Source organism: Ailuropoda melanoleuca, chromosome X (assembly GCF_002007445.2).
Source record: "Ailuropoda melanoleuca isolate Jingjing chromosome X, ASM200744v2, whole genome shotgun sequence".
Lineage (NCBI taxonomy): Eukaryota > Metazoa > Chordata > Mammalia > Carnivora > Ursidae > Ailuropoda > Ailuropoda melanoleuca.
In genome coordinates, this window is record NC_048238.1 from 92,750,894 (window position 1) to 92,767,338 (window position 16,445).

General features: G+C 54.0%; 1 protein-coding gene across 3 annotated transcripts in view; it reads right to left on the minus strand.

The window, feature by feature from the left end:
* Positions 1-941: 941 nt before the first annotated feature.
* The window catches only part of ELF4 (E74 like ETS transcription factor 4), a 39,013-nt gene continuing 23,509 nt past the window's right edge, over positions 942-16,445 (minus strand). The window contains exons 1-9 of one of the 3 annotated variants that reach the window (XM_034649856.1): positions 15,936-16,376; positions 14,675-14,956; positions 10,659-10,830; positions 10,146-10,238; positions 8,577-8,768; positions 7,571-7,654; positions 7,302-7,494; positions 6,392-6,769; positions 942-5,499 (exon numbers count right to left, since the gene is read on the minus strand). In XM_034649856.1, coding sequence (XP_034505747.1) covers positions 4,695-5,499; positions 6,392-6,769; positions 7,302-7,494; positions 7,571-7,654; positions 8,577-8,768; positions 10,146-10,238; positions 10,659-10,830; positions 14,675-14,746 — 1,989 coding nt within the window. In that variant the 5' untranslated portion in view covers positions 14,747-14,956; positions 15,936-16,376 and the 3' untranslated portion in view covers positions 942-4,694. Of the gene's footprint in view, positions 5,500-6,391; positions 6,770-7,301; positions 7,495-7,570; positions 7,655-8,576; positions 8,769-10,145; positions 10,239-10,658; positions 10,831-14,674; positions 14,957-15,935; positions 16,377-16,445 lie in introns of those variants that run through there. The other 2 variants (XM_011224123.3, XM_034649857.1) reach the window with 2 other exon arrangements.

A 16,445-nucleotide genomic window follows, 5' to 3' on the forward strand; every position in this document is an offset into this window, starting at 1 on the left:
CGGCGGCTCCCTCCCGCCACCGGGAAAGAGCTGCGGCCGGCGCGTCAGGCCGGGTCAGCAGCGTGCTCACCTGCCGCTCCCGGAGGCTGGNGGTTGGGGCCGGGAGCGGCGGGCCAATGGGGAGAGGGCGTTCAACGTCCTGCTCAATTCTCCCTGGAAAGTGGAGGGGTGGGGTCGGGGCGGGAGGGAAGGATAAGTTCGAAGCTCCGGAGTCTTGGAAGGCCTTGGTGGGGGCCGGAGCCGCCCAGGGGCAGTCGGGGACGCAGAGTCTGCATGGAGGGACGGGCAGAAGCCGGCCCCACCCCAGCCACCTCTCCCTTCCCGGGCTCTCTCGGGCCATCAGCCCGCCATCGCCAGCTCGACGGCGCCACCTGCTGGACATTGGTCCCCTTGTCCGGCGCGCCTGGGGCCGAAGCTCTAGGAGGCTGCGACCTTCTGGGCCTCTCAGGCCTGAGAGCGGCGGGAGGAGAATGAGCTCACCCACCTCGGGTCCAGCAGCTTTGGAACCAGCGACAACCGAACCGCCTTTAAAATACGTTATGGGATCAGAAAGACCTCTGATGGCTAAAATAACTTCTCCCCCGCCCCTTCCGTCGGGCCTGACTTTTCCGCCACTCGGTTCCACCCAGGGGTGAGGAAACACTGCTGAAGCTGTCCCGGGGAAGGGGGCGGGGCAAAGGGCGGGAGTTCAGGAGTCGCCCTCGGCTCCCGCTGACAGCACTGCACAACACAGCACAGCTGGAAGCGGCCTCGGGCTGGGCGCCTTGTGGATCCTTGTTGGGAGGGGGGAGCATAGACCCGGGCAAGGAAGCAGCTGCCTGCAGTGTTACCTGAAGGGTCCAAAGGCTGTGAAAGCCCCCAAGTATGGATTATTCTCCTCCCCCTTTTGCCTGCCACAGTCTAGGGCTGAAATCCCCATGATTAGAGACAAGATTCATTCATTCTTTCGATAAACATTTATTGAGCACCTACTGTGTGCTAGGCACTGTGCTAGGCGCTGGGGATACATCAGTGACTAACACACAGTCCCTGTCCTTGAGGAGCTCACAGTCTGTTGGAGGGGCAACATACATAAACACACAGCTAAGGAGCGACCATGTGCTAAGTGCTACAATAAGAGGTATACACAAAGTGCTGTGGGAGCCCAGAGGAAGGAGCAATACATCCGCTGCTAGGCGGTGAGGAGCATGTCTCCTGACTCCATACACCATGGCAAAGGCAAGGACGTTGCTGTCACATGACTCTGGTGAACATGAACCTGTCTCCTGAGGCTCTCCTCCAGCCCTCTCCCATAACTAGATCAGCACAGGTTAGTTGACCCGATTAGCTAATTTAACACTTTGTATTAGGAAAAGAAACTGGACAGGGAAGTTTCTTTAGGGTCAGGGGATGTTCAAAGTAGTAACAACTCTTGGGTGCAAGGTTGGGAGTGGGGGTACCATGAGGGCACTGAGCCAGGGAGGGCTGGCCCTGGGCAGTGGAGCACCTGGGGTGAGTGCCTGTGCAGAGGGGAGGTCAGAGGTCACTAGCCTCAGACGGTCCCCATCTCTCACCAGCTCAATCAGTAATATTCGCTGGTGCTCACTAGATGCTTCATTGTGTGCCCTGCTCTTTGGGTGATACGGCCCCCCTGCCCCTCAGAAGGTAACACACGAACTGGGGAGACACAATAGGTCCAGGTCATTGAAGATTTAAGTAACAGTTTGTGATTATAACAGAGGAGATGTCACAGGCTGTTCGCGATCAGTTGCCCAAAGAGTGGCAATTGCCACGAATTTAAAATGAAGAACTCACGCAAGGGTAGGGCTGGTCTGGGGAAGCAGCTTCCACAAATCAAGTCTTAAAGGATGGATACGATTTAATCAGTACTAGCAGGGTGCGCAGAGCATTCTGGTTGAGCAGAACCAAGTAAAGCAAAACCACAAAGGTGGGAAACTTCGAACAGAGGCAAGCTGAAAGGCCAGCAAATCCCTAACTCTGACTGGAGCAGTACTTTGGGGGTCAGGGAAACAAAGTGAGCGACCACTGGGGAAGTCAGTTGGGACCTCATGGTGAAGGCCTTGCCAGGTCAGTGACTTGGGACCTTGCTTTTGGAATTACAGCTCTGAGCCATAAAGTGCTCCCTCCTCCCTCCTCCAGGACCCCTGGACTGCCTCGAGATTCAGCAAATACAGGGTTAATGCCCAGCTGCCTGAAACAGATTGGAGGCTTAGTATTTTGAGTATCACTCCTACCTACAGGCAATGAGGAGCCACTGAAGGCTTTTAGCGGAGAAAGAACAGAACTGGGGCCCTGGCAGATCGGAGGGGATGAGACAGGTCACACGGTGGTGTGTGCTGATGCGTCTGGGAGGGGGGATGAGCTCTAGGTAAGTCTGAGCTGGTCTGCAGGCTCCGGGAATGTGGAAGAAAGGCGAGATTTCAGAGACACGGCAAACGGCCTGGACTTCAGGAGATGGGGGAGGGGACAGGGTCAAATGAAGGCAGCCATCAGATGGCTCTGAAATGTCAAGCTTAGAAGGTCGGGAAAATGGTGGTACAGTGAACAGAAGTAGGCAAGTCATGACAGCTTTTTGTTTGTTTTTTGAGGGGAAAGGTTATGTGTGTGTGTGTGTGTGTGTGTGTGTGTGAAGACTTTAAAATCCATTTTTAAAAAATCCATTTTTGATAGAGGGGCTGTCTTTGAGGTACGATAGGCATCTGGATGGAAATGTCCAGCTGGCTGCTAGAAATGGAAGCAGGAGCAGAGGAGAAAAGTAGGGGCTGCCGCTCTTGACTTCAGACCCGTCCCCAAAGAGCCAAGCCAGAGCCAGAAGAACGGAAGAAAGCCATGGGGGGCGCCCACACTTAGAGCGGCAGGTGTGACGCCAGCACAGGAACGGCTCCTCGACCAAGAGGTACCAGGGTGCGACCGCTGCAGGAGGGGGGTTGCAAGTAGTGTCACGAGAGCCGCCAGGGCTCACGGGGACTGAGAACTGTGAAGAAGACATTTGATGTCATGGTAACGGTATCAGTGACCTTCAGATGATGAGTTCTGTGAAATTTGTGGATAGGGCCACCCCTATCTCATGCAGTGCCTTTGTGCAATGTTTTTTTTTTTTTTTTGAAGGAGACTCTTTCGCGGGATGTTTCACTTTCACCATCAGGAATTTGTCATCATGAACAGATTAGATTAGAAAAAGTCATTTTAATGCCAAGTGCTGGAGACGTGTAATAAATACACCTGCACACCCAAAAATGGTTCCATTCCAGGGAGAGGAGGAAGAACAAGAAGAGAGCAGGAGAGAGCACAGCCTAGGCAGCGACCAGAAGGAGAGATCAAACAACCTGGGACAATAGTTGGGTCAAGTGGATGGTTTTCTACTGAGAACATAGCCAAAGTCCTGGGGCACTGATTCACATTAACCAAATTCACCAGATCACAGAATCCTTTCTGAGGCTGACATGCCTTAGCTCTTAGCCTGCCCCCAAATATGGCTGGAGAGAGGCAAGCTAATTCCAAGAAGGGGAAGGAGGAGTGAAGCCGAGGGGTTCACTTAAGAGAGGATAGGTTAAAATGTCCTCGCAAAGAGGAAAGAGGGAAGCAGGGAACCATGTAGAGACAGAAGTGTCATGGGGGCTCACATCTGCTGGCTCCTGTCTTCTCGGTGTACGAGTGAGGGCTAGGTGCAAGAGTTGGAGATGAGGGCCAACGGTCCACTCGAGGTCTGTGGTAGCCATCGTGGGGGGTTGGCAAACCTACAAGGTGAGTAGAAGGCAGGCTGAGCAGCAGGCACGCACGAGCAGGAAGGGAGGCAGCCCCAGTGTCCACTGTTACACGACTACCCCAGCCATGCTGGACAGCAGGGAGATACTGGGGGGAAACTCATCAAGAGGGATCCCCGGATCAGGGGGGATAGGCCAATGTGCCAGTGAAGGCTGGTATTATAGCTCAGGCCCTTGGCACAAACATTCAATTAATCCAGCCCTGTGTGGGGACTTCGTATCCGGGTCTGACCCTGTCCCTTTGAACTCCGTCTTCCCCAGCACACATGCCCATAGAAATTCTCCTACCCTGGATCTGCTCCAGCTCTGTGACATCTCTCCCAATTTGGGGGATCCAGCCTGTACCCCACAGCCTCAGGGCAACTGAATGGTTTGTCCAAAGGGAACTAGAGAAATGCTTTCCCTTAAAAAAAAAAAATCCCCATCTCTGCAGCTGACCCACAGAGACACACACCCTTGAAGACCTCACAGCTACACCCCCGTCCTCCCCAAAGAAACCAAGATACAGACCCACGAGTACACACAAATACATACAGAGATATTCACATATGGGATAGGAAATTCCCTGTGGAGGGAACGCAGACGGTGAAACAGCCCCACAAAAGGACTGCCCCCGCGGAGCCCCTGCATTGGCCCTGGCCACAAACTTCTCAGGAGGTACTCCCTCCATCACCCAGTCAGCCCATTACCCTGACAAGAGCATATCCCCTAGTGCTCTTGAAGGCCATGGTCTGACGCCAGGGACGCTCAAACTGGGCATGGCTTGGCCATGGTGACACTGGGCAGGGGTCAGGGACAGGGCATCTGGTGTACTGAGATCCCACCGAAAAGTAAGGGCAGGTGTCCTGCTTCAGTCTCTGCTATAGGAAGTCCACATAAAAACGCTGCTCAACTTGGCCTGGTGAGGCACACTTCCCCCGATCCCTTCATTTATATGTCATGGGGCTCCATCTTAATCAGAGAAGTGGGGTTGAACGGGGAGAAGGGGGCTGGGGTTGGGGATCTGGTCAGCAGGCTCCCAGAGGTGGTCACACTAGGCTCAGCCATAAACAGGGACCCTGAGCCTGAGGAGAGCTCAAGTTCAGCCACTGGGGTCAGCCCAACAGTGGGGCGGCTGGGAGATGAGAAAGTCTGGTTCCCCAGAAGGCTCGGATTGTGGGAACCCCTTGAAACCACCTGGGTTGGAAGTGGCTGAAGGTGAGCCCGATCCCTCAGGAGCTCCCTCAGGGTCTCTTCAGGAACCAGCAGCCCCTCCATGGGGGCTCCAGTCACCATGCCCTGCACATACGAGGAGGGCCTCAGTGGCCCCTCCTTGACCCCAGAGGCTGCGGTGGCACCGGAAGTCCTGATGAAGGCAGCAATGACAGTCCCAGGGGGCTGAGAGCTGGGCCCTGCCGGTCCAGCCCCTGCGACGGAGGATGGCACTGGGTTGGTCGGACGGTTGGCCCCAGCCAGGAGTTGGGGGAGACCACTAAGAATCAGTGGAGCCCCTGGTGCTGCCACCTGACTTTCTTGGAAGCTGGTGTTCAGGGGGAAGGAGGCCTGCAAAGTGAAGGTGTCCTTGAAAGTCGAAGCAGGCGGAACACTCTGGAGAACAAGCTGTGTTGAAGCAGGAGTACTGGCCGGAGGCCCGCTGGTCAGCACTGTGGTCAGTGGGATTGTCTGCAGGGTCAAGGCTGAGCCTGACCCCACTGGGGCCACTCCTAGGTGGATGTTGCTGGCCAGTGAAGAAGCACTGAGAAGAAACAGAACACAGATTTGGTCAAGGCAGGAGGCGTCTCCCAGCTGGCTAGGGAGGGCACGGGAGGAACAGAGCTGACTGGAGGCATCCTCTGTCTTTGCTGCCGCATTGGCGAACATCTGCTGAGCACTTAAGTACAAGTCAGGAGTCAGCCTAAAGGACTGGCATGCGGTGTTTCCCTCCATCTTCCAAAGAACCCGCGCACTGAATGAGATTAATAATCTGATTTTACAGTTTGAGGAACGGGAAGCACAGAGAGGTTATGTAACCTACCCTAGACCACACAGCTAGTCGCAGGGACCCACACCTAGGCCTTCTGACCTGAGAGCTCCTGTTCCTCACCACTCGGCTCTATCACCTTCCCTCCTCAGAAGGGCACCTCACCCCCAAGTGTGGTGAGAGCCACATACACAGAACTCAAAACCCAACCTTCTCAGGGAAAATGTGGAGACGCTTAGCATGGACAAGCAGCAGTGAGGGCTTTCCAGGGGGGCCTGGAGGGCCTGAGGGAAGCAGAATGGGCATCTCTGTCACATTCTCCATTGCCTCTTTTCTGGAGTGGAGGAGGCTTGGGGAGATGGGCCCCAATGTGGAGGTCCCTGGTGGCTGTGGGGGGAGCACTCTGAGATCACTGGAAATAGCCCCAGCTGGTGACAGATGCCGCCCAGGTCAAGTGCTGGCTTTGCCATTATTTTGGTGTGCAACTGTGGGCAAGTCACTTTTCCTCTCTTGACCAACAAGCGCCCCACTGGCTTCCCAGGGATTCTGTCAGGTTCCCGTGAGACTGGAGACACAGCAGAAGTTGGCAAGAGGTTGCAAACTGAAAACTCCACCCCCCCCATATGAGGTACCACAGGAAGCCTTGCAACGACTCTGGGGCCCTTACCTCCCGGCTTTGGTGAGTTTGGCCTGGCTCTCTGGCAGAGAGGCCAGCACGGTGGAGGTAGTGGGGATCTCCTCATCTACAGACAGTCCCAGTTCCAGGTTCGCAGACGGCTGTAAGCCAACGTTCTGAACCTTTGGCTTCTCCCAGGAAGGGCCTCCCTTGCCTGGTGGAGCAGCTCTGGCTGAGACCCTGGAGCTGGCTCGGCGGGTGCTGCTGCTGGAGGAGGTGGAGGGAGTGGGGGCCTGAGGGGAGGCCGCCGTGACTTCACTTCTCTCCTCGTCATCTTCAATCACCACCAGGTCCTTGGGCATCTCCTTAAACTGGTACACCAGCCTCTGCCCTTCCACTTTGGCAAGGATGCCTCTTTGGTAGTAATATCTGGGGGACAAGGGGCGGGGAGTGGGGAGTGAGGCAGGGACTCACTGCCCTCCAGGGCCGGGCAGCCAGATGGAAGGGGTAAGGCCAACTCTTAGACTTGGAAGGTTTTTATGAAATTTCTGAGATCTCGCCCTGAGGACACAAAGGGCCATGAAAAGGGGTTTCAAATGCTAGCCCCACCCTGCTTTTGGGCAAAGGAAAAAGGGGAGTGAAGGATGAGAGGGGTTGGCTGGTGGGGAGCCCAGCCATCCCCTAGCCTGCAGGATCAGTGATGGGTAACTCGGGCCTGTCTCCTTAGCGCTCGGGCCGGCGGAATGCCCTTCGTGGGGGTGGGAGGCCCTAAAAGGCTCTTCTGCTATAAAAAGAGAAAAAGCTAGCACAGATCTCTCAGAGGGAGGGGACTGTGCCTCCCAGAAGGGGTCTGGGGACGTGCTTAGGGGCAAGCCGTCCTGAAGCAGGAGGGACGTGCTGGACGAGGAGAAGAGCCTGACAAAGCTGGCAGGTGGGGACTCGCCGCCCCGGCAGCTCCTACCTCAGCGCCCGCCCCATCGTCTCATAGTTCATGTCGGGCTTGTTTTTCTGCTTCCCCCACAGCTTGGACACAGCTTTGGAGTCCACCAGCTTAAAGATGCCTTTCTCTCGCTGGGTCCACTTGATGTACTTCGGGCAGGTGTTCCTGTCCTGCAGCAGCGCAAGGAGGAACTCCCACAGGTAGATGGTGCTGCCTGCAGAGCGGCAGGTGGTGAAGAGCAGCCCGGGCACCCCGACCCCCTTCCCACCTGGCCTGACTCCCAGCTGTACCTTTGCCGTCCTTCGATTTCTTGCGGATGGGGACGCTGGGGTCAGTGACAGGCGAGGTACTGCGGCTGCCTTTTGTCTTCCGGACTGCGAGGGGAAGGCAGGGGGAGCATGATGAGGCTGAGAGCACACGGAGTGCTCCAGGGCAGGCTCCCAAGAGGGAGGGCCATGGAGCTCACCGAGTGGGGTGCCACGGCAGACAAGGAAGAACCAGGTCACCAGGGCCAGAGGCCCAGGATGGCTCCCCGCAACCACAGCCCTCAGGTTCCTGCGCCCACCCGGTGGCCCGCCCTCATGCTCAGGCCCCAAAGGTACACCAGAACACCACTGCCGACGTGGCCAACCAGAGTAGTGCTGACAAATAAGTCAGCTTTTGAAGAACGCAATCCGCCTAGCCTGATTTTGGAAATGAGAAGGCGGCCTAAAGGTGTAGCTGCTGTACAGGTAAGTGTGAGACTGGGGCTCTGGTTGCCACACCGACAAGGCACTATCAAGCAGTCCTTGCCTGAGGAAATCAATAACATCGGGCTCGGGAAAGCCCGAAGTCCTCTCCCACAAATGGCCTAAGCTCCACAAGGTCTGAGGAAGATAAGCACACCGCATGAGGCGTCTTTTACAGGCAGAGGGCCCCAAAGGGCCAGGGCCTGGCCATGGGGCCAAGCCTGGTGTCCGAACACCTAGACTAGGATTCAACCCATTTGGGATCATTGGCATTTCTGCAAGCGTTTACATATATGCTGGGCTGGCAGGAGAGGCATGGGAAATGTTAGGCTTTGGGCAGGCCAACCGATGAAGCCAGGCTGTACAGAAGGGAGGACTTTTCATCCATCCCTGTCACACCAGAGAGCTGTCCTCTGAATGTGTCTGTGAGCCTTGACCCACTCACCCCTTATTGTCTCCCTGACCCACCCCCTCCTACCGCACCCCCCCTGCAGGCAGACAAGATGGACAGACACACAGACACAGACACACAGACACAAAGACTCTCTCTCTCTTCTCTCTCTCTTACTTCTCTTCTTTGATTTTCCAGTCTTCTTGGCACTTTCCTCTCTGGGGACCTTCTCCTCCAAACAATGCCCCTCCTGGTCATCAGTGTCACCTGCCCCACTTAGGGCATCAGGCTCAGGGACAGGAAACAGGTAGTTGGGCATAGTGGCAGCTGGAGCAGGGTCTGAGTCTGGAAGCATTTCGGAGGTGCTGACTGCAAAGAGAAAGGCCTGAGGTGCCTGAGGCCCAGTGTGGGGTGGGAGTGTGGTCTCCCAGCACTTAAGAGAATGGCAGGCTCCTGGGGAGGTGGAGAAGCTGGTCCCCGCAGCCCCAGATACAGGATACACCTGAAAATGCCTCATGTGTCTCACACCATTAGGAGAGGAAACATCTTCAGGGTTGTGGGCATGAGCTGGCCCCAATCACGGCTGCCACATTTACAGCCACTGCTGGGAGTCGGGGAGTTCCAGGCAACACCCAGGGTAAAGGGCCACCTCGATTTAGTCATTCACTTGTTCTACAACTGGAAGGCGCCTTAGATATCATTTAGCCCAACTCCTCTGCTTCCCTGATAAGGAAACTGAGATTCAGAGATGGCAGGGCATGTGTCCAAGGTCACACAGCAAGTTGGTGCCTGGTACGTGTAGGCATTCAGTAAGTATTTGCTGAAGCCTGAGTGAACATTAGTGACAGGGTCAGGAATAGAAGTGCTGGGACTCTTAACTGGCAGCTTCAGGCTTTCTCCCCCGCCCCACCCCGCGGGATCCCAGCATCCCCTTGGGGAGGGGCAGTTAGGGCCAGAAGTCCTCCTGTCCACGAGTCGGGCAAAGGCCTAAGGGGGGCCTGGGGCAGAAGCCCACCTTGGGGGCCTTCTGGGGAGGTACAGGGGCTGAGCTCCAAGCCTCGCATACTTCTAAGTGAGCCATGCCCTGCATAGTCTTCCTGGGGGGCCCGGCAAGAGAGCAGAGGGGACCGAAGAGTCACCCTGGCCAATCGCAGTCAGCCTTAAAAAGGAAGGAATTTCTGACATATGCTACAACATGGACAGACCTTGACATCATTATGTTAAATGAAATAGGCCAGTCCCCAAAGACCACTACGGTGTGACTCCACTCCTGTGAGGTCCCTAGAGTAGTCCAATTCATGGCGACAGAGAGTGGTGGCTTCCAGAGGGTGAGGGGAGGGGGGAATGGGGAGTTAGTGTTTAATGGACAAAGAGTTTCAGTTTTGCAAGATGGAAGGTTCTGGAGATAGATGGTGGTGATGGCTGCCCAACAATACAAATGTACTTAATACCACTGACCTGGACACTGAAAAATGGTGAAGGTAGTCAATTTTATGTTAGGTGTATTTTACTACAATTCAAAAATTGGAAAAGGAAAGTACCCCTGGCCACCTTTCCCCTGCCTACAGTGCCCCTCTGCACCCACCCCATTCCCGCCCCAGCTCAAGAGCACGTTTACATGGCTGTCAGTGGCTGTGAGTACATATGCCTGCGCACACACGTGCCTGCGAATCCAGTACATGGATGTGATATTTTTAAACGGCATCTTCTGCTGCCTTGAGTTAAGGCACCAGGGTTCACACTTACAGATCTGCTTCTCATCCAGGATGTCGCTGGGAGACTCGACATTGAGCAAGACTTCAGTGGTTGACATGGTTTGTGAGTTTGCTTCATTGTCATCTGGTTCCAGGTTCCACAATGTGGGGTGCAGGGGGCAGAAAAAAATTTCCCTCAGGGCTCAGGGCAGGGGTAGAGCCATCATCGGGGCCAGGCCAGAGAACAGTGCTAAGGAGCCAAGGGCCCTGGAAGGGGATAGCATGCTACCTACTATAACTCTCCCCCTTTTCTCTACACTCACCCCAGCTGGTCTCCACTCCTCGTCCCACTCCATCTTGAAAGACCACGGATCCGTCTGGATGGTTTCCTCCTCTATGAAGTGGTACTACCTTTTGCTTGTCCTAACCACCCTATCTAATTTCCCACTCTGGTGGGTCTTGCCCTTGCTGCGTGGAGTCATGGAAAGCCATTGTGGGCTACGATATTCCCTGAAGACAGAACCCCTTTCTCTTCTGCACTTCCCTGCCCAGGAAGGAAACAAACCTGCCAGCAAAATACTGCCTTCCAGGATCTGGTCCTGCGTCATGCACAAGGTCCCATCCGTTATGATGCCATTGTGAACGTCGTCCAGCTCCAGTCCTGAGTACAGATGCAGTAATTCGGGGTAGGGTACCTGCTCCACGATCACAGCTGGGAACACTGAGGGGTCTTCCAGCTATGGACAAGACAGGGATCCGGTTTAAGGCTCACCTGCCTCTTCCAGGAAGCCCTCCCTACCAGAATCTGGCCCTTCTTGCAATTCCTAATTCTTGGAGCCCTCAGGGTCTCCCTTGTCTGGGATGACATTGCTCCGGGTCCAACCTCACTAGGTGATGCTTTGAGTGGATTCTTGATTAACAGAGATGGGCTAGCTCTGTACCACCTGCACTCAATCAAGGGCGGGCATCTTTAGTTGGGTGTAGTTCTGGGTTAATCCATGGCGAAGGTTAGTGCTCAGTCTATGAGAATGGTTAGGCTCCTTCTCAGGCCAGTTTGAAAGGATTAGTCAATGGCGAGGGTGAGGGGCTCAATCTATAGCCAGGTGAGGGACTCAACCTACAGTCAGGGTTGGGAATCCAGGGTTAGAGGCTCTGACTGTGCACATCTTAGGGCTCAGTCTCTGGCAATGAAGATAGAAGAACAGAAACATTGTAGAGGTAGAAGGTTAGGGCCCAGTCCCTGTCTGGATGGGGGAGAGGGTTCCAATTTCCAGCTTGATTCACTGGGTGCATGGGGACACTGTTCATGTGAAGGTGAAGGAGAAACAGCTTTTTGGAGAAAGAGAAGGGGAACAGTGTCTGGCTATGGTGAGTTGAGATATTTAACACGGAGATACCTATCAGTGAGTCAAAAATATGTGTCTAAGAGCTCAAAAGGGTGGTCACTAAATTCCTTAGAGTGGACACAATGATCAGGATGAGAATTTGTCCCCTGGAGGACATAGTTGTTCTCAAATCAAACAAACCTAAATGAAAAAAGAGTGATTGGGGTGACTGGGTGGCTTGGTCGGTTAGGTGTCCAACTCTTGGCTTTAGCTCCGGTACTGACCTCAGGGTCCTGGGATCGGGTGCTCGTGTAGGGCTCTGTGCTCATGAGATTATCTCCCTCTCCATCTCCCTTTCCCTCTGCTCCTCCCCCTGCTCATGCTCTTGCTCTCTAAAATAAATAAATAAAAGCTTTTTTCAAAAAAAAGAGTGTGACTGCAACTGTCTTTTTAAAAAAAGATTAATTTATTCATTTATTTGAGAGAGAGAGTGCAAGTGAGCAACCATGAGTGGCGGGGGGGGAGGGGCGACAGAGAGGGACAAGACTCCCCATTCAGAAGGAAGCCCAACGCAGGGCTCGATTCCAGGACCCCAGGATCATGACCTGAGCCAAAGGCAGACACTTAACCCACTGAGCCACCCAGGCGCCCTGCAACTCTTTTTCAAAATGATGTATAGAAGGAATTATACCAGAACGTTTATAATAGTTATATTTTGTTTGTGGGACTCTGGGTGACTTTTTTCCCTTTCTTTCAAATTTTCTGTATTTTCCAAATTTTCTTTCATGGGGCTGTTAATTCATTTTTCATGAAAAAAGAATGAGAATGTTCAGTTCTGCCTAATGTTCCCGAAGGATGCAGAAAAATAAAAATTGATAAAACGTCATTGGGTTTGACCACTGGGTAGTCACCCCGGCTAGAGCACTTTCAGGGGACTGCTGGGGTCCCAAGGCACATTACAATGGATCTCAGAGAGGACGGACTGAGACAGGCAGTCGGGTGTAGTGATGAAGGCCACGGAGTTGAGAGCCATCTGTCCGATATGGTACTCATACGCATGAGTGACTATTTCAATGTAAATGTAAAACTTTCTCAAGATTAAAAGTCCAGTCTTTCGGTTGCATTAGCCACAGTTCAAGTGCTCCACAGCCTCTGGTGACCAGTGGCCCTGTACCAGACAGGGCAAATACAGGACACTTCTAGTATCTCCGAAAATTCCACTGGATTGTCCTGATCTAGAGCCAGACAACCTGGGTTTGAAAGCAAGCTGTTACTTAGCAGCAGTGGGACCTCGGGCAAGCTAACTGATCTCGCTGTGCATTGGTTTCCTCATTTATAAAACTGGGGTGGTCATATTAAACAACCCCATAGGGTTGTGTAAACAGATCAATGTGCAAAAAGCGCATAGAACAGGCCCGGTGTAGAGTCCGCTCTCATCCAATGTTTTAGGTATCAGAGACTTCTAGGAGACTAGCAATGCTTTTATTTCTTAACCTGGGTGGTGAGTTCATGGGTGTTCGTTTTATAATTATTCATATATATATATATATATGATTTATACACTCTTTTGTATTAATGATACATTTTTCAATACAAATTTTTTTCCTAAAAAGGGAGAGAAAGGAGGTGAGAACGTAAGCACAGAGGGTGGAGACCGTACTGATGAACAGAGAGGAGTTAGTTAAGAAGGTGGTTTCTTGAAGGAGGTGGGTAGAAGGGAGAGAAGGGTTTCTTTTAGGGCTGGGGAGACCTGAAGATGTTCTAGGTTGAGGAGAAAGGTCTGGAAGATCTGAAGGATTTAAGAGAGAGACATTGGAGGTGACCAATGAGTTGAGGTCTCAGAGGCAGGAGAGAAGAAATTACGTATGGGTAGGAGATACCGCTGGAAGGAAGAGGGATACTTCTTTGTCCCGAGTCAGCAGGAAGGAAACAGTAACAGTGATGTTATCAGTACAAAGGAGGAGGGAGGAGAACAGAGGGTGTCCTTGGCTTTGAGCTTCTCTGTGAATTGGAGGAGAAGCTGTCTGCTGAGGGTGGAGGGGCAGGTGTGGGATTGGGAGGGAAGAACAGCTTCCATGAAGAACAGTAACAGTTGCTGAGCTGACCAGAAACAGGCAAAAATGACTAGTAGTATCGAGAACCAGGTATGGTTAGATTTTTCCTCCCTTCTCTTCCCATGGTGCCTTCCATGAGCCTAGGCCCACCACACGTACTGGGTAAGACAGTGCAATTTGAGGTTAAGACTCAGAGGGACAGAAAGTACAATGTGCTCAATGCCCACTAGGGGGCAGCCCTGGGTAGGCTGCTAGAGGTTGGACGAAGTTTTCTGTCCTCACAAGGATTTAGCACAGAGAGCATCAGTACTAGGCTGGGGTGCCCTTAGAGATAATCCAACTGGATCTCCTCTTGGTGAAGAGGGGAAGACGACAGCCAGATAGGGTAGGTGACTGGACTTGCCCACGTGACAGTGTGGCCAAACTGGGATCAGAAACCGGGACTCCTGACTCTTAATCTTTTCCTTCTACCGTACCTGGCTGCCTCCTCTCCAGTTTGTGGAAGGAGACCAGTGGAGGGTAGCGATGGGTGTGCCAAGACACCATCCAGTGGGTACAGCCCAGTGCATGGAAAACTTGCCCTCTCAGCCCCAGTATAGAGCAAGATACGGAGCGGTGGGGGCCCAAGTGCTGGAATTCTGTCCTCTTTTTCACCTTTCCCCCACCAGAGAACCCCATTTCCAGATCTAAATCCTCAGATCGAGGCTGAAAAGATGGTTATGGAAGGGCCCATCAACCAGGCTACAGACTTGAGTATGAAGGGGCCGGGGGTTGGTCTTTGCCCTGTCAGGCCAGCTGGCAGAGCTCACTCTTGCTGTGTGTTTGTCCCGGCAGCTTTCTCACTGTGACACTGCAGGTGAAGGGAAGGGGACAGACGTGCACATGAGGGTCTATGCGCACCTGCGTGTTCAGCCCACACTGCTGACCGACTGACAGCCCAGCTGCTATGTTTCGTAGCCACACGGCTGGCTTGGTGACTGCACACAGAGTGACCACCCGAAGACTACGGACTGGCTGCAAGAGTGACGAGCCGGCGCACAGTCTGGCTGGCATGCGGGCCCAGTGGCCTGGACCTAGTAGGTGCTTGATCAATATTTGCTGCCTGGCTAGTCGGGGGTGCTGGGTGGCTTGCTGTCTGATGGCCTGTCTGGTCTATCTAATCGTCTGCCTGGCTGACTGGGCTCTGTTCTCTGGGGCCATACCTGGTGGATATCATCCATCCCGTTGCTTGCAAACTCAAAGATCAGGTCACTGGGCTGCAAGGTAATAGCCATGCTGTCTTCTCAGAGAGCTGACAGCAGGATTCGCAGGGCCCTCTGGAGCTGCGGGGGTGTTCTTGACAAAGAGATGCTATTCAGGTACCTTGGAACTTAGAGCCTATACCCCGAGTCACAGTCAAATAGGGGGTGTAGAGAGCTGGAGTAGGTGGTGGCCTATGCCAGGTTCAAGGCTGCATGCTGGGCTGGGCCAACCACGGGAGTGACCTAGGGAGAAGGGAGAGACAGGGGCAATGAGTAAGTCACCTTCTTTGAGCTTTGTTCCCAGGATGGCTAGCCAACAGCAGGGACCCTGCCACCCAGCAGACTGATAAAAGGGGAGGATGATGGAAGAAGAAAGGGGAAGAAGAAAGGAGGCAGGTAAAAAAAAAAAAAAAGGAAAAAGAGGAAGTTAACTGAGTTGCATCCAGTGGGAAATGGCCGAGCCTCAGTGTCAGTCTGTCAGCAGTGTCTGCACCTGAGCTGGCCGTGAAGAATCCTCCCTCTGTTCTCTCCTGCCTCCTCTGGAGGTAACAGATAGAGGGACTCTGGGCTCTCTCCACCCTGAAGATTAATCCCCAGGGTGTGGCCACAGGAGAAATCAGGGCACCCCAACTGTCCTTACAGATGGGACAGCAGCATGAAGAATCCTTAAAATTCCCTTGGCTCAGAAAAAATCTTGTGTGAGAGGGTGTGGGTCAGGGACACATGGGGTACCAGGTGCTCTTCCAGACTCTGCCTGGCTCAGTCTACCTTGGAAGTAGGGGCCATTTAGCTCTGAAGGGCAGAGTCTATAGAGGAAGAAATGTCTCACTGAGAGCAGGTCTGACCCTGCTCCTGGGGAGGGGACTCTCGGAATTGGCCACGCCCCCAGAGAACCCCGAGGCAGAAGGACAGGTGGGCCACAGGCCCTGTGCACTTTATCGCTGCTCCGCCACCACCGCCACCTGCTGGAGAAGATGGCTTCTGTGCCTTGTGTGGGTTTGCGCTCTTGGTTCAGCTTTGCTTTCAATTTCAAGACTGAACTGTCACCCTGGGAACTTGAGAGGAGAGCCCCAGCTCGGGGAGGGGCCCACAGAAGCTTCCCCATCCTCCCGGGCTGGCTCAGTCCCCCCTCACTTTTCCAGGAAACCTGTCTGCCGCAGCCCACATGTCTCTCCTCTCCCCAGTGCCTCTGGTGCTGACAGCGTGCACCTCACACACTCACTGGGCACCGGGCCTCCAGCTGTTTGCTGTGGTGTCACGCGTGTCTCGCTCCCAACCCCACGGCCCTCTCCTGCCGGCCCGCTCTGCTCCTCGCCTCCAGAGCACCCGGGCTTTGCCACTTCCAGGTACCACAGCTCTGGCCCTTCGGGTTGTTTTTAATGGTATCCTCGTGTGTGCAGACATGCGGTGGTGCTCCGAACAGCTCGGTTCAACCGCGAACACCTGAAGAACTGAGTCCACGCACCACAGCAGGAGCGACACACTTGACTCCTACCTCCTTGACACATCTTCCCTCCATGTCTGGCAGTGCCAGGGTGGCAAAGCCTTCTCCTGGCCCAGAAAGAAATGAGGAACTTCAGAGAGGGGCAAAGGGGAGGAAAAGGAGGAGGACCATGGGTGACCTCTCTGATGACCGCTCTCCCCCACAGGAGACACCCAGGCCTCTCCCACTTCCTTTCCGTTAGCCCACAGGGCTGGCTCCGCCCGCTCCCCACCCCCACCCTCACCCCTT